The sequence below is a fragment of the Anopheles coustani genome, chromosome 3 (genome assembly GCF_943734705.1).
Source record: "Anopheles coustani chromosome 3, idAnoCousDA_361_x.2, whole genome shotgun sequence".
Taxonomy (NCBI): Eukaryota; Metazoa; Arthropoda; class Insecta; order Diptera; family Culicidae; genus Anopheles; species Anopheles coustani.
Window position 1 is genome coordinate 20,330,339 of NC_071288.1, and position 18,071 is coordinate 20,348,409.

An 18,071-nucleotide genomic window follows, 5' to 3' on the forward strand; every position below is an offset into this window, starting at 1 on the left:
CCCTTTCTATCGATTGCAATCATCACCATTTGGCCTCCCTCGTCGTGTGTCACTATGTCGCTGTCAGCGGCAACCTGGGCGGCCCGGGACGCGCACCGACTTTGACGATCACCGACGATCGCAAATCAACGGTCCGGATCGGAAAGCCGGCCAAGATTGACCGAGTACGATTTGCGATAACGATCGACGGCCCGGGCCCCTCCCAGTCCGAGGGAGCAGGACCGTTGGTTTTGACGTAACCGAAGGGAATTACGGTTATCAGCACGTTCCATCGGAAGGCTACGCGATCGCTTGCTCGGTATCGAACGATCTACGTAGGCTTGCGATTGGAAAGGCTCCATAAAGTGTTTCCATTAGTGTAATGTTGAGTTATTTATGATCCGTTTGGTGGGTACTTAAATCACGCAAAGTCAACTATTCAGAATAATTAGTTCAAATTTAGTAGAATTAAAAACAACATACGTGTCGTTGATGATGTAAAATATTATAATTATTTTCATCCAAAAAAAGTCACTGATTAAAATAAAATATTTAAATGCAGCTACTTTTGTTTTGAACCTTTACTTAAGAAACGATAAAATAAAATATCTACAAAAAACCTGACACTCGATACATCGAAAATGGCTTCATTAAACAGCACGAGCCGACCGTCGATCATAACAACATAATTACCCGCATGCCTGACCGTTTGACGCTGATCGGCATTCGGTTACGGATAATTTCGATCGAACGAACCAACACCAGCGCTGTGCAGACCGTAGATGGGAGGAACGGGCGTCCAGGAGCTTTTCAGGAGCAAATTGGCTCGCACACACCGTTTGACGTGGGCTCCCCGGGGTGTCGGAACCTTCCGTATCGTGACCGAATCCTTCGGCAAGTGCTTCGCCACGGAACGCATGGCAGGAATTTAATTACCCATTTCGATCGCGCACGGCAATCGATGGGTGGGTAGAAGGAAGGATACATAAAAAATGAACTCGGAGAAGCTGCACGAGCGGGAAACCTTATTTGTTTAGCATTTGATCACGAGTGCTTGCAGTTCAACCTACTACCTCAGTCTTGCACTCTCTCCTTCGCCACGCGTGAAAGGCTCCTTCAGCGCCCCAGACCTTCGGCGCCACCCGGGCGTCCTGAGACGCTGGTAGTCCCGGCTCGGTGAACATTCACCGGCAGCACGGGATAGGTCGTGCCTTGGACAAATAATTCACACACGAACGCCAACGTTCATCCGCCAAAACGGTTGCCCACAATCATTGATCAAATGGTGCGCCAGCTCGCAGAACACTATAGCAGTCGAAATGATCGCCACGTATCGATCAGACGGTCAATTTATGGGCCGCGTTATTGATCTTGACGGTCCGGTGCAGTTTCGTAATTAATTGATTGCCACAACGACACCGATAGGGGAGGGGAACCACGTCCAGTTTACAATATTGCACAAAAGACTTCAATGAGTGAATTCGCCAAATCAAGCGACGAACCCTCTAAATTATCATCGACCTTCGATATATACCGCTGTTGATCGTTGAAAAGAATGTCTAGACGTCGTAAACGATTATGTGATACCCAATAAGAGACTTTTTCATTTGGAACAAATCAGTTTTTCATCATGCATTCATGTAGTTTTGTAAAGAAGTAGAACCGGTACATGAGTGAAGTGAATACAATAACCATGCGGTTGAAACTGCATGATTGCAATGATGTATTTTTGAAGAAACATAACTTTACTTTTCCGATCTTTTTCCCCCTCTATACAATCTTATAATAGAATTTTTTTAGCGCCATTTTTCATTGCAAAAAAAATACGAAAGTCTAGATTTCGTACTAAATGAAGAACGATTCTTCCAAACCAAGTGCAATGGTTTGCCAGCAGGTCCCAAGCAGTCACAGTGGGTCATATTTTATTTTTACCGCCACACAACTCCAACCCGTCTCGTTTGTACCCAACGAGTCACATATATGTTTGGCGCTCCACTGGCATCACGTTGGCCACCGATTCGGAGCATTCGGGTTTGCAAGGAGAAAAGTTTCATCGCAAACCGTCCATCCGATCCAGTGCAGTCGTCGTCCGATCGAACAGGATTGCGAAAAAGCGTTCCGCTCGTAGCAACCGAGCAAGCGGTTTCTCACATAAATAATCTAGACCACCCGGCCACATGGGATCGACCCTTCGCGGACTCCGGCCCGACGCACCATCGATCGACCAACCGCAGCAACCAACGACGATCAGCGACGAGCGGTCAAAGCACATCGTGGCCTCACAATGACCAACGGTGTACGATAGTTTCGATGGCGCTTGAAATGGGCCCTTTTCCCACACCCACTCTCTCACCTGCCACGAGGAAAGGGCCCGTTGTGGACGTCTTCATACGTGTAGATATTAGTAAAACCCTGGCACGGTTGATCCACGTTATTGGACTTCAGGAGTGCTTATGTTTATTGCAAATTGTAGTGCAATTAATGATTGTTGCAATATTCGCAATAGTTTTTTATAAAACTGGTTTTGGCGCCCAACTCTTTGATTAGCGTGGCATGTAACTACACGACTACGTTAGATAAAACTGTTCAATTTTTGTTTTAACAATTTGCGTAAGATATAATAAATTCTTCTCTTTTTGTGCGACGCTTTCAAATCTTTTTTTTTCATCAATTAAAAAGCAACAACTATTAACCAGTTAGTGCATATGAATAAAAATGCATTATTGTCTTCCTCACAAACTTCTTTCGTGGCACGTCCTTCACTAAAAAAAGCTCTAACTTATCCTGAACAACCCTCCTACCACCGGATCACCCTCTTACAAGGCATCCCATTACACTGGAGCAATCTGATCGTCGGTCAATAAATAAAGTGTTATTAAATATAAATACATTTTCGAACCGGTGTCCGAATCCACGCGCGCGATGAACCAAGCAATGAATGGGAATTGCTCGCGCCCGATCGGTCGATAGGGCGCCATACAACGAGAAAGAGAGATACATTAAAGCAGGGTGTGCTGAAACAAGAAAACTTCGGTGAAAATGTTCTCCACCACGAGGGAAAAAAACATTGTCCGCTGATGAGGCGAATCTTGACTGTGGGTTCAGCTGGGCTGGACTTACCGTTTGATTAGCTGAATTCCTCGCGGCGTGCGTTTAACGTTCAGTAAGCTCATCTTTAAGTTTTTGCACAATTTCTCTCGTTGGAGAAGAGTGGTCCGCGAGCCCATCGGTGTAAAATATGGATGATGGCTGATATAGCTGTTAAAAACGCAAAACACTCGGCTCCTACCGCTTGCGAATGCCACTTGGGTCGCGGTGGAAAGGTTTACCAACCACGTTAAACAGAGCAGCTGAAGAGTGAGACGGTACCTGGTTTTTTTTTTTTTGCTTTGCAGCTTTTGCAAAAGCACACCCAGTCACATATCGGGCATCTTTTAATAATAATTCTTCCAACCTTCCCCGGAACGAACGACGGATGCGAATCTCATTCTGTCAGGAGAGTCATAATTTCAAGACCTTTTTGAAGGTCCGATATTCACGGTGCGGGTTCCTTTTATTCATTATCATCCTTTTCTCCGGCGCGCAAGAAGGCACATAAAATTACACCATCATAAACCACCCTGCTTTCCGGTTCTTGGAAAGAGGCTGTATCGCTCGGTGTGCGCATACTTTTTTGGTGTTGGGTCTATTTGATGCAGACCGCGTGAAATATGTTACTCGGCAATTAGTGAACAATCAGCGATCAATTACCGTAAAGGAAATGGTTTCACCGATTGAACAAACACAATTATAGCGCTTGCTAGATGCTAGTTAGTGTAGGAAAAATATAAGGATTAAAAACGAAAGCCTCAATCTAAAAATAGCTGGTGTCGATACTTCCAGACTTTACTTATTCATTGTTCTTATGGTTGGAATTTTGGATTTTATACTTAATTATTTTCCTTGACAGCACAATATTGTGCAGCGCAAATCATAAAGATAAGATGACTATGTAATAAAGAAACTTTACTTTCATTTCATTATGTCTAGTAAGAAAGATACAAAAAATATCTAACAGTTCTTCACCATACTATGAAGAAGAATTGTTATCATCAAACCATATTTTCAACATACCGCAAGAGGAAATTGTTATTTTACAAGGATTATAGCCGGTTCACGTGGGAAAACAAGCAGTCTCGATGTTCGTTATGATGAATTGGCTTAAAATTTGATAGTAAACGTGCCCTTATTTTCTTCCTTCCTGTGTCGCTTCTTTGCCGTTTGCCGACCAACCCTTCCAGTAATAACATTAAAGCGTGTTAACGGGGAAAACATGATGGGCATTCCGAAAGAAGCTTGACCTAGCGAAGAAACTTGCTCCAAATTTAATCCACTCGCTTCGCGCCACCACAGCAACCGATCGATTAACCGCTCCCCGATGCGGCATATTTGTTTTTCATCGCAACCCTAGCCCCGGTGAAGGTGTTGCCCTTTTTCATGGGCATAAATTGTGCCCGCACGGCACACAGGCGCACAGAAATCAACCGGAAGGGTGTGCACATTTGTGGCGCTTCAGTCGAACCGGTCTGCCGGTTTTTATTTTATTTTCTTCGTTGGCAGCATGGATCATTCGCCAGTACATTTGCTACATGCCTTATCAAACCCCGCCCGAGCCAAACTGACATAATTATGGCTCGGGAAATTTCTCACGTTCACCGCGACGCAACGATGATGATGCGACGCACCGAACGCTCCTGATAGTGGCGGCCGTAGCCGGCCGAAACATTCTTCACCCGGACCGGGACCGGCGCAGCTCCGGGATCAATGATTTGAATTATTGCACATTAAGGCGCGCGAAAGTGTACAGGCTCATCTTTGGGATGCAGAGAAGAAAACAGAGCAAAAAACCGACAACGACGAACTAAAACTAAACCCATTCCCTTCCGAAGGGCGACGGAGGCCGATTGCTAGCTAGATCCTTGTCCGTCGGCCATGGCTCTAGTTTAAATAGACTGCAGCATGTTTGAAGTAGAGCCGAGATTGAAGTGGGAACCTTTACCATAAGGGTTTAAAAATTCACTCTTGCGCGGATCGCCCTTCTTTTCCGCGCGGTTAATAATTACCATTACCACTCGGACGGTTTGCTTGCCGTTGGCCGGCGAGTGCGATCCGATCGGTAGGGCGTCGCTTGTGAATAAAAGTGAACGAGAGGGGGGAGCGAAGTATTAATGCTGGGCACCAGAAAACCTAAAAATAAAATTAAACTCCGGTTGCCCGAAAGATTTATTGCCGACGGCAGGTACTTAAGGTACATTAAGCAATGTTTTCCTTCGTACGTAGCGGCAGCTAATGTTGGTTGGAAGGAGCGAATTTCTGCGCTTTTAATGTCCATGTTTTACAACCCGGTTTGCAAAGGGCATTAGTTTTTGCTTACATAAAATAGGAAAGTTAGAGCAAGTAGCATGTTTCAAAATATTTAAGTGTGAGATAAAAGCTAACTGTTTGTTAAAATCAATTTATATCCTTTCTTCGATCATCTTCATCGAGATAATCCCAATCATTAAAAACGTAATGAAAGCAAAAGATAGTTCGACCCAATGAATCCCATTTTTATGTAACTGGCTTAACTCACTGTAATGGGACAAATTAAACGGGTGGACCAGATCGAGCTTCCCAGCAGCTCACCCTGCAACAGGGGCTTTAGGCGGCCCAGTTCGGAACGGAATGATTTATGACCTTCTGCTCCTGGTTGGTCCTTTTAAACCAGCCACATACACACACACTCACTCACATACACACAACATGTTTGGTGTTCGCTCTATCGGCGGTACTCTATGGGTCGATCTTCAACCTCACGGGCTCTGAGGAAGAAAATTTTAGCGTAGCCTCCTAACGCACCGGACAGGCAATAAAGGAGGTGAGGCCTGGCATCCAGAAGGGGAATAAAATTTGCATACAAAACCCCCGCTTCGGTACCTTTTTTTTCGAATGAAAAACACCATAGGGACTGTGGGTGAATCCTGCGACATTGCAGCGACAGGTCAGAAGGTCACGCTCATTGCGGGCTCACAGAGACAAAACGAGCTGCACAGAGGAACGTTTACAACAAAAAAAGTAAAGGAAATCGTACAAGTGGCCAGAAATAAGGCTCCCAAAATGGCCCGGGCCGGTGGATGGGAGCGGACGCTTTGCGGGCGGTTTGAACAATGCGGAACAATCGCGAATCACTGCATCCGTCGCGTAGAAAGGAGAGCACGTGAAACGGAAAAGATCGTACCCAAATCATATTGCACACGCGTACGACGCGTATTGCACCCAGTTTTATGTTTTTATTTTTTGTTTTTCTTATGCTCCCTTGCGATCGCCGTGTTTTCCCCGTGTAGCCATAACGATAACAGCGAGCGTTTATAACGAAATTTGCAAAAAAGACGAACGAAAGCATTCCGAGACAATACTGACAATGGGCGATTTATTTTATGTGACCAACGGGTTCGGCCTTCCCAGCGATGTGCCTACGTAAAAGTGTGGGAATAACTTCCCGGAGGCGCGTTGCACCGATTTTTCGGTCGTTTTTTTTCATCCTTCCGATTGCGGCTTTTCTTACGCGTGTTTTTCTCTTTTTTCATTTTCTTTTCTACAACAACAACGACAACAGTGACCGCGAGGCGTCGGTGATGCTGTCCAACTCGTGGCTCTACCACTACTACACCGTGCAGTCGAAGATGCAGTTCGGCATTCCGTTCGAGGGCGCAACCAGGATCCCCCCGACGACGCCCTACTACACCACCCCGGCAGGCCACGGCCACACCCTTTCGCCCAACAGTGTGGCCGGGGGAGGCGGTGGTACCGGTGCGGGAGTCCTCGCGGGTACGTCGGGCGTAGGTGCGGGGATGGCGGGCGGTGGTCATGGCTACTCGACGCCACACCACTCGCACATCACCTCCTACGGATATCACTCGCCCTCGGGTCAGCATCATAATGGCGGTGGTGGTACGGGAACTCCGATGCTACACGGCCACCACCAACATCAGCACGTCATTCAGCAGGGTGCAGGCTTAACACCAGCGGGGGATGCAGGGGATTACGGTGCAAGATCGTACGGGTTCCGGCTGGACTCGAGCGGGCAGCCGGTTGACTACAGTGGCGGCCATCCAACTCCTCCAGCATCGGCTCCGCCAACGATGGCGGGCATAGCGATGCCGGTGGTACAGGTCACCCCGCACATCCGGTGTCACAATGGCGGGGGCAGTGGGGGTCCTTCGTCGAGCAGTGGAGGAACTTCAGGGAGCAACAGTAGCAGCAATACCAATGGCAGTAGTAACAGTAGCAGCAATAGCAATAGTCATCCCATCTCCAATGGAAGTAGCAGTGAGCGCCACAATGGGACTCCACCAGCCAAGAAGCGGAACATGAACCGGCTGGAACCGCTTTATATTCCCGATAATGGCCATTCGGAGTCGTCTGACACGTCTGCGCTTGGGGAGCTTCAGCCGGGCACCGGAAATGCGCCCGGACTTCATCAGCAAGATGGCGGCGTTTCGGGAGTTTCCAATGGGTTGAGTAACCTCAATGGATCCCTCGATGGAGGTGTAACATCTGCCGGTGGGGGAGGAGGAGGGGGAGGGCTACAGACAATGGTCATTGGCTCGATACCGACGGGCCGTACCGCGATCGGTCGGTTACACTCGAAATCGGCCCTCCTGCCATCAACCGTTTCGAGCCTCGCGTCCGAACCTACCGATTTCATGGAGCAATGGAACCCGAGTCCACCCTGGTCCGACACCACCGCCCAAAAGGTGCCCGACATCTCGCACCAGGAGCTGTCCCCGTACATGACGACAACCCCTCCCACTCCCACCAGCGCCCCCCATCAGCTGCTGAACGGAGGCTTCCCGACGGCGACCACGTTCTCCTTCGACTGGATGCCGGAACAGTTCGTGCCGATTGTGTCGGATTGCTCCGGAACGACTCTGCTGTCCTCGGGCGGTATGGCCGTGTCGCACGTAACCTCCGGGGCACCGACAATCGCCAGCAGCAACGGTGCAGCGGTGGGAACTGCTGGCTGTGTGCTTCCGGTGGCTTCCTGCCTCGCGCAGGACGGTTTGCCCATCCCGGGCCTGCCCATGCCAATGCCGGTACCTCTGCAAATTCCACCCCCACCATGGCCATCAGATCACCGGCTACTCGCTCTGGACGGTGGCCCTTCCAGCACACCCTCGACCAGTGACAGTGGACGAGAACGAAAGCCAACAGACGACCCCGCTGGGCAACCGGATCAGCGCCGATCTCACTGACCCATTCCGAATATTCTGTGGTTCTTTCGAATGTTCTGACGTCCAGCGAACCCGCAGATACATGTGTTAGAAAATGTACAGACACTTGCATTATTTATTCTTCTCCTCGATCCTCAAGCAACCTCAGCAACTTTTGAGTGTAGAGCTATTTGTTACGTCACCTTCCGGAGTGAAGCATCTTCCGATTCAGTATTTTTTATGCTAGTAAACTACGAACGCAGCGCTGCATCTTTGTATTTTGGTACCAAATTGTGTGGTGATTGCGTTTTTGTGCGATGCATGTAAGATTAATTTATTGCATTGGTCGAATGAGCATGGTTTCAGAAAACTGCCAATCGACCGATCATAAGCAACCGTTTTCTCGTAGGCCAATATTTATTTTATACAATTGCACGGTTTTAATATACTAATTTTGTTACAAATTATCCCGTAGGTAGAAATGAAACTTAGTTTAGGAGATTTTACGACGGTCACTGATCGGAACTCTCCAGTAGAAACGTTGGTGCAAGCAAGGTTGGAGTGTAATTTTCGTGCAATTGTATGACATTATTTAATTTAAAACTTCGCTTCATAAAGCAAACTTTAAAATCAATCCGCATACGGCAGGCGTTCCAGTAGAGATGATGTACAATAAGCGTTTAAAAGCCGATAGGTTTACGAACAGGTATTTAGAGTTGTTATGCTACAATAAAGTTTTAAAAATACAATTAGAACCATTAATGAAAATACAGTAAAATCAATTAAGTTGTACATTTTCCTTTCACGTGTTGTTGGATTTGGTGTATCGAAAGAAATCTATCCGAAACCGATTCATAATGTAAGAAAACCAATTGTTGCACTTAAGAAAAGCAATAACGTTAGAAAACTATTTGTTTGAGTTTAAAAACGATATGGGATGGCCATTTACCGAAAATATAACACCACGTGCACCCGTTGAATATTTGTCATCCAACGCGACCTTTCAATCAGAATTCAACCAAATTGAAAAGCACTCGCTGAGTGCCCGACGAACACTCACTCTTGAACTGAGCGACCTGTTGTCGACAGCTGTCAAACTGATGTTTATCTTTGAAGCATTGTAAACAAAACCGCATGCGGCAGTCGTCCGGCCGGTATTTTTATAATCGTGTGTTTATCACCGAACCGTGTTTATCTATCTAACTTTGCGAAATAGTGCTTTTCTAACGTGCCTAGTAGATAGTTCTATAAGGATGAGTTTCGCTGGTCCTAAAGAAGTAATTGCGGAGGGTGACACCGTAGTGCTTTACCTAACGCCGGCCCTAATGCACACGATCGACGCGGTGCGGCAGATTCGTAACAAAAAGAACGAAATGATCGATTACGTGTTTCAGACCAGCTTCGGTGCGCTGAAGGTATGCGATCTGATCGGTGTGCGTTACGGTTCCCGGGTGCAGCTCACCAAAGGCTGGGCGCACGTCCTGCAGCCGAATCCGGAGCTCTGGACTCAAACGTTACCCCACCGGACGCAGATTCTCTACACCCCCGACATCAGCATGATTCTGTACCAGCTGGAGGTGCGGCCCGGCAGCGTCGTGATCGAGTCCGGCACCGGTTCCGGCTCGCTCTCGCACTACTTCCTGCGCGCGATTCGCCCCACGGGCCATCTGTATACGTTCGATTTTCACGAAGAGCGTGTCGCGAAGGCACGCGAAGAGTTCACCGCCCACGGACTGGGCGACAATGTTACCGTGCGGCAGCGGGACGTGTGCGAGCACGGATTCGGCGACGAGCTGGATGGCAAAGCGGATGCCGTGTTTCTCGATCTGCCGGCGCCCCAGCTCGCTATTCCGTACGCCGCGAAAGCGCTGAAAAATGAAGGTAAGCGCAACTCCAATTAAAAAGCGATAATGGTTTTTCTTCCCCCAACGATTGTCGGTGCAGCGGAAGGCACTGTCGTCGCAATCCATTGCGGACTACACCAACGGTAGTCCTGGTGACACATTCTCCTAGCGGTGTATCGGCCACTTTCAGTGGCACCAGAACCGATTGCGCCCAACCAAGTGGCCACGTTATTCAGTTAACAATTAATTTCACTCGCACCCTAGAGGCATGATTTATCGGACGCCATAAATAACGTCGGGCGCATAAACGATCCCGACTGGGCACTATCGCAAAAATCGCTCTCCCGCTGGTCACCCCGTTCGGATTCGGTACGCAAAAATGGCTCACACGTGTAGCACGGTGGTCCGGTGCGAAGATCAAGAAAAGATAAATGCTCCGGAGAATAATGCTGGTACAAGTGACCTTACGTACTTTCGCACCACAACAAGAAATACATCTTAACCCATAAACGATCTGTTCCGCTGTTGATAAATTGATATCGGTAACGAATCAGGTTATTTTTTCATGGTGTGCAATACAGAAATTGATTTTTGAATACCTGGATTATAAGTTTATAAACACGCACCCTGTCCGAGTGGAAAGCATTGATGGGCAGAATTACACTGGTTGAAGTAACGTACAGCTTTATCGTGATTTATTTTACGTAGCAAGCCAAGTGTACATTTTTATCGTTTTTCGAATTAGAATTTACGTAACGGAATAAATGCAAAACATTTTGTACAAGTTATTCTGTGAACTTTTTTCTTCAAAAATATGTTGATAACTAATTATATTCTAATTCGTCAAACGGGAAGAGATAACAGCATGTCCTAAGTGCCTCCTCATTTACATAGGACAAATCCTAACCCCCAGCAAACGATAACGTGCTTGTACCACGCTGTTACTCCGTTGTCGTCTGCGGCGGCCTTTTGCTTGACCACGCTAATGAATAAATATTCTTCAACGTTGCTAGAATCGTTCCTATTGCAAAATCAATCACCACCTTACCGTGCACGGGGCACCTCTGGCATGAAAGATATCCTAGAGATTCCAGGACCGCCGGCCAGCCCTCCTAGCACCATGATTCACCACCAGCGGTGGCGGTCCCCTTGACGGTGAACCTTTGAAGTGCAGATATGGTTAAATTACCGGGTGTTTCTTTTTTTTTATTCAGCCCTTCAATGCCCCCCTCCAGTCTCCCTTCGAAGTATGACCAAATTAAGCAAAAATGAAAATTGGCATCATTTATTAGCAACCTTCCTGGACCTGGCCCAATGCGGCGGCCGTCACCGTCAAAGACCAGTGCCAGATTTGCATATCCACTTCCCCGGGAGCGGTTCTAGAATGCAGTGGTTTTTTGTTTGTTTGTTTGTTTGATGCGAGTTAAAAACATAGGCAAAAAAGATATGGCTTGAAGCCGCTGCAGTTGACAGAATAGTGGCCCGTAGTTCGGTTTCGAAGAAGTAGTTTTTTTTTTGTAGGTTTGTCCCCTCTTTACATCGAATCTGTGCCGTCAAACATCAAGCAACGGCGGCCAAGAAGAAAGAAAAGCCCAACGTGCGAAAGGCGCACCGTGCGTCCCGGAAGGTGATAAAGAAAATCAGGGACCCGGTTGACGCGGACGAACGGGACCATTCATCTATTCAACCGTCAGGCACTAGTCGATCTCTACTTCACTAGTCCGGTCCAAAGGTGCACGGCCAGGCTTAGTGCACTCTCCTGCTGGACCCTGTCAGAGCCGAACTTAGCAAGCGGAACAGACAGAAAACACTATGTCCGCCAGGGTGGTAGAATTTATGTACATTGTCACACGCGAAAGAACGGTCCACGGTCGATGGTGGGGATCGACACCACTCTCTTGACACCTCTCCGAACCACGTGCACACGCGACGGTCCCTTGCAGAAAAAGGGCGCCGGCAAGACAGGAGGCAGAAACATTGAATTAAATCCCCGCGAACCGGATTCTGCAGGCGGCGAGAGCGCGTATTGTCCTACATGTAGCCTAGGGAGTCGACCAAGTGGGAGAACTGTTTGTGATTTGCAGAGGAACACGTTTATTTGCCCAGCAAAGAAACCAATGTGTGATGGAGAGTGATGGAGAACGGAGCGAACATAATTCTTCTGCCGGTGTAGTTTGTCCGGAATTGGAATTGAAATTGTCCATATCAACCATTTATTCGGTTCGTATCACCTATCCACCAACGAGGGTCATTTAAAAAACAACTAGTAGACGAAAAATATACATTAAAAAAAATGTCACTTGAATAATCTAATAGGCTGCCAGAAAAGCTTATTCGAATTATCCAGTAATTTCTCTTTTTTAAATAAATTTAATTTATTCAATTTCAATAGTCAGTTTGAAGTTTGCAAGACTTAATTGAGTTCAACATCAAAATATTCTGTTAAGGTAAACCCAAACTTTAAGTTCTTCCAGAATACACGTGTTTCCCCCAATGCCCCTACCTTTGCAAGTGTCTGGGCCCATACTCCAGCTTCCATTCGACTCGTACGATGCATGACTCAATGGTCGCAAGTCCTGCCATGCGGCCAGTATTGCATTCATACGGACTCGATTAATTAATTTTTATTTCCTCATCCAACCACACTCACACACGTCCATCGTTTTGCGGCGAACATGAAAGTGGACTGCCGAACGTCGGACCCGGATGGACGTGGCACGGGTTCGGGAAAAACACCGGTTTTGCAAACGTCGCTGCACCAAACCGTGCGCCATAGTTGGCAAGTGCCGCCTTGGCGTCTCGAAAGCCGTTGACAGGACAGCGTACTGCTCAACTGTGTTTCGTTGCGTCAAAACATAGAAAGATTCCTTCCATCTGCACCTCGTGTCCGGCGGTCCGGCGTTCAATGGGCAATTATTCGGAGGATAACGAATAGATAAAATACCCCCACCGACGGGAGGCGACAAACACAAAACGAATCACGGAGAGTCGTTCGTGATGTCGCAACATCGTCAACACCTGTGAAAGGAACACATTCATAGGGGCAAGTTTTCGGGAAATGAAAATGAATGGGAATTATCTATTTTTGAACTAAATTCTTTTGGAATGCCATTTTTGTTTTTTACAGGATAATTTTTACATCTTTTTACACGATTTATCACATTTATTAGCTGAATGATTCTCTAACCTGACAGCGAGTTAGAGAAAGCTGTTCGAATCAGCTTCAAGCTCATCTACCTTTGTGAAAAACGGAAGCTTGATCTAACGTTAAGTTGGATTGAATGGCTGTTAAAACAATGAAGGATCGATATTTCAAGCGTCTGTTTTATTTATAAATGACAGGCTTGAAAACAAATCAGCTATATTCAGCTTATTGATTCATGATTTGCAAAGTTCTCTCAGTTTCTAAAACATTCCAAAATATGATAATCTTACTATTATGAGTTATGTTAAATTATTCTCAAAAATAGAAACGCATGATGATCATTTCGTTTTTCGTTTTGAATGATCAATAAGTAACAAACGCATCGTCAACAGTATCGTACTCTCATCCAGCTCATAACAGCTTGTAGAATTTATTAGTCGTACTAGGTGATCATTCGCCCCCAGCCACGCTGCCGATATTGTGGTGGGTATTGGGTCGCTTTTGGACAAACTACGCACGATTCAAACATTCACCCGTACAAGACTTCTTGCCCAGAAGCCGACCCAGTGCCGACGGCGTAGGAGACACAAGCGATCGATCGATCGATCGGTCCATCGGTGAATTGAATGATTTATTAACAAACTTTGCACTATTGCAGCGGATGGCTGCGGCAATCCGGGCAACTACAAAGTCACCCGACTTCGACTCCCGCGAGGAGTGTCAGGTTTGGTGTTTGTCCTACGCGTACGAACCCCGGGAGAGGACGCTTGCCGGACCACGGCGACGGCACGGCTACCCCGGGTGGCTCTCGTGCAAAGATCAAAGACTCGCAAGACGAACGACCAGTGAAGCCCCTGTGACAGGGCAATGAAGATTGTTCGCGTCTTCGCATTGCTTCGATCGTCCGAATCGAATTCGTTGAACCTGTGGGCAGGATGGGAAAGTGCTGGGAGAAATTGGCACACATTGAAGCCGATCCGCCGGACATCATACTCTACAAGCAGGAGCAGAGAGAAACGGGACAGATCATAGATTCACGGGGGGGAGTTCAAATGTCGCTAGGATTCGTGTCAACCGAATGGGGCCGCTCGGGGACCCACACGGGAACACGGAACACTAGTCAATTTCCTTATAAAGACATAAAGAGAAAAGCTAGCCGCCAAACTTACCACAGAACAGAGCGGCCAAATGCCAGCCAGTTCAGCGTGGGACCTGTGCCCAAGAGAAGATTTCCGTAATTGCCTTAAACAACATTAACAAATTGGAGTTTTCTTATGATAAAAGATCCAAATTTATGATTTCAAAATCGACCTTTGACTGATTTTGTCCGCTTGAGTTTAAATCGCAAACACTTCAAATTGATTAAAACAACTTAATGTAATGTTTTCTTCAAAGAAATAATACTAACATCAAACCAATATAAACACGTCTGCGTCTGCAACATTGTAAACCAATGTTCCTTTTTAACTGCAAACGCTTTTGCCCCTTTAAATTCAATTGGTCCAGTTTCTGATTTACGCCTCTCGAACCCCATTTCGCAACGATGTTACGGCACAGTTAATGGCAACCCACCGGGCAGCGGGAGTTCCCGAAGGAATCCATCAGTTCGTCATGCCTAAATATAGTTCCAACCGTACCCCCGTACGTTGACGGCTCATCACCGGCACAGCATGCCCGGTCCCAAACGGTTGCGCTGGACCGGTGCTTCCATTTCCGGATGATAATCGATATCCACGTTCCGGAAATGCTACGCGATGCACCGACAAACTCAAGATGCGAAACTCTACATTCTACTAATACGTTCGATGAACGAACAGTTTCGCAAAGGATTGGGTACAACAAAAACTACCCAGCGAGCTCCAGCTGTGCGGTCACTTTCCTCCCACCCGCCGACCGTCAAGTTCTTACCCGCAAAGTCCATGACGGTAGCAGATGTTGCAGTATCGTTGCCATCCGGTCTAATGATGTTGACAGATAATTGATACCACTTTGCGCCTTTCGGGGGCCACCGGCTTCGTTTGTCCAAGCCTTCTTCCTGTGGGAAAGGGATGAAACGAAAAAAACCGGGTGTGTCGATCGGTTGGTGGGAAACGATTATTTATGCGCATCTCATCTCGCAGCTTCTCCAAATCGTGTCCCTTGCAGTCCAGTTTGACGAAGTGGATCGACTTTGGATGCGGTGAAAAAGTGTTTCGAAACATAAATATATCCTCCAACTCACCGATCACAACCGATCGCTGTGTGTGACACTCCGCTGGACGAATTTCGACAAATAACAACAGCAAATTTCGAACCGAGTCGATTATCTGTCAGACTCGATTTCGACTGATTTCCGGCACTGGAAACACTCAACTCAACACCCTTTTTGCGAGCACAGCGTCCAGCGGCAAACTGTGCTTCGGCACGGAATCAACTCTGTGTCGAAGTGGAAGCGGGGCGGTACTAAAAAACACGCGTCACAATCAACGTGTAAAACGGAGGGTTAATGGATGAGGAACACAAGGATAAGGATGCCTCCAAGGTAACGGAGGGAATATTTAATTCATCTTTTCTTCTGGTGAAAGGAGGTGTCAAGGGTGTTGAAATGCACTTCATTCATGAGACGCGTTTTGAGTTAAACGGTTGCACCTTCAAATAAAGTTTGTGTGTTGGGTTTCCTCTTGGAGGCTGGAGTCAACCGGTTTTGATTTTTCTTTAATCGATTTGGTTTTTTTGTTTCAAATATGGACGCATTTTCTGTTTTGTTTACATAATTTTCGCGTAAATGTAACACAATTCAAATTTTTGTAGAGATGATCGAAAGAAGTTTGAAAGCTTAAAACAAGTTCCATGTTCTTAGGTGATTCTACAAACTATACAAATTTTTCGTTTTATCACCATTTCATTGATATGAAAAATTGCTTCCTTTTCATAAAACTTTTCATAAAACGCCTTCAATACGTAAATCGTAACAGTCCAAACGAAAAGCACCAGTCTTTCGGGCAGTGTATTGGCTCAGTTTCCGCGTGATTCCGGGATTGTGTGCATGTACTGTGCATCCCCCATGCAGTGCCCTTCTTTTATTTCATCTGTCAGTGGCTGTCCGATAACGATAATGAGACTGCCACTTCGTTGCATTATTCATGGCGCATTCGCACGAGGATTCGTTTCATGTTTTTCGCCCCACTTTGCCCTTCTATACACTGCTGAAGGTTGTTGCGGGGAAGGGGAGCTTGAAAGGCTACCGTGGAAGTGATCACTCCTGCCCCGAGACAAGACGCGCAAGATCCCCCGGTTAGGCATGGTTCTGCGCGAAATCGATGTCGAAATCGTTAAGATCGCCAATGCGCGAACCATTCGATGACAGGTTCCGCCGGTGGGCTAAGGGCGAACGGGGGCGGGTGATCGGTTAAAGCTCATGCCAATCCTGACAGGGAAGATTTATTGCACTTTTCCCACCGAGGCGCGTGAATTTAATATTGATTTACTTTTGTCCATAATTGACTCTCCACTTTGAACAGGTGTTCTCAATTTCGAGATAAAAGCGCCGTTTTTTGAGATTTTTTAAATGTGTTTGTCTTCAAAGTTTTGTTTTCGAATAAATGTGGGAGGAATTATTTATTATAAGAGAAAATTGAAAAAAGGGAATCTTGTATACAAACTAAACTCTGATTAAAGCGTTTAAATATTGATCGTGTTACGAGTGTCCATTCTTTTTCAATACTTACAACAAGCCAAAATAAATGCTTCAAATTGTATCCTGGTTTCCTTCCTTTGCTTTTAATTGTAGGTGGTCGCATCTGTTCGTTTTCACCCTGCATCGAACAAACGATGCGCGTCTGCGAGACCCTAGTGAAGCACGGGTTTACCGAGGTGCAGAACCTGGAAGTGCTACAGATCGAAGAATGCGTCCGCACGCGCAATGTACCGGTGATGGAATTCGATTTCCTCAAGACGAAGGTAGGCCCGAAGTGAGAGTGTGTGTGTGTGTGCAATGTATACTGAAAACTATAACAGGATTATTACCCTCATTTCCATAGAAAACCGACACCGAAAAGGACACGAAGACACCACGGGAAAGCAAAAAGTATACCACCTCGAACGCCCCGCACACAATGGCCGGCCATACCGGGTACCTGACGATAGCAGAACTGCCACCACTCTTCGCCCGGTAATGGATCTCTAGGCGTACGGTTCGAACTCTTCAACAGATTACGTCACCACACGACGTGGCATTGGATTAACTTTGACGGTATGACGAATAAAGGATAATTAATTCCGAAGAAACTACTCAAACCTATTGCATCTCGACGAAACTATGTGCTTGGAAGTTGGATCCACTTTCTTGTCAGGCCACTTCCATCTTCAGTCGTTCGGTTGACACAGAGGACATGATGAGCCCTGTATTTTTTGTGGTGTTTCTCGGCTGTAGTGTGCATGCTATGTTAATCCCTGGAAAGTGCTTAATTCAGGGCAACCCATGGCTTCAAGTTGGTAATATGCAGCGAGTGGCGCGAATTGTCGCCATGATGGGGGAACAAGTTGGACACAATCCGTTCAACGTCTTTCCGATGATGCACAAATTTGGCAACTGTGTTAAGGTGTATCTAAGCAATGTGGATAACGCCATCAACATAACGATCAGGTGCAATGGTTCGTCCGTGAGGAAGGATGCAAAATACCAGTGTCCCCGGTACACGCCAAGTGTCCGTTGGATGCTCGCTAACCTCATCTACCTGCAGTACGACGAACACCGGTTCGAGCTGAGCAGTTGCGCGGAGTTCAATGCGACGCATTCGTATCACGGTCAGATGCTTCTGATGGACGTTGATGAGCCGCGCAGTTACACCAGCCCCGCCGAGATGCTGCCCAGGTGGCGCTCGAAGCTAGCCC

The 18,071-nt window shown here is 46.8% G+C and overlaps 2 protein-coding genes across 2 annotated transcripts in view; both read left to right on the forward strand.

Moving 5' to 3' along the window:
- The window catches only part of LOC131272856 (uncharacterized), a gene marked incomplete at its 5' end in the record, with an annotated part of 65,561 nt that extends 57,309 nt beyond the window's left edge, over positions 1–8,252 (forward strand). The window contains one exon of the mRNA XM_058274726.1: positions 6,614–8,252. Coding sequence (XP_058130709.1) covers positions 6,614–8,252 — 1,639 coding nt within the window. The remainder of the gene's footprint in view (positions 1–6,613) is intronic.
- Positions 8,253–9,334: 1,082 nt separating this feature from the next.
- Positions 9,335–17,459, forward strand: LOC131272721 (tRNA (adenine(58)-N(1))-methyltransferase catalytic subunit TRMT61A). The gene is made up of 3 exons (XM_058274554.1): positions 9,335–10,091; positions 16,969–17,138; positions 17,219–17,459. Exons 1-3 carry the CDS (start codon positions 9,464–9,466, stop codon positions 17,351–17,353), a joined length of 933 nt encoding a protein of 310 aa, XP_058130537.1. The 5' UTR covers positions 9,335–9,463; the 3' UTR covers positions 17,354–17,459.
- Positions 17,460–18,071: the final 612 nt, after the last annotated feature.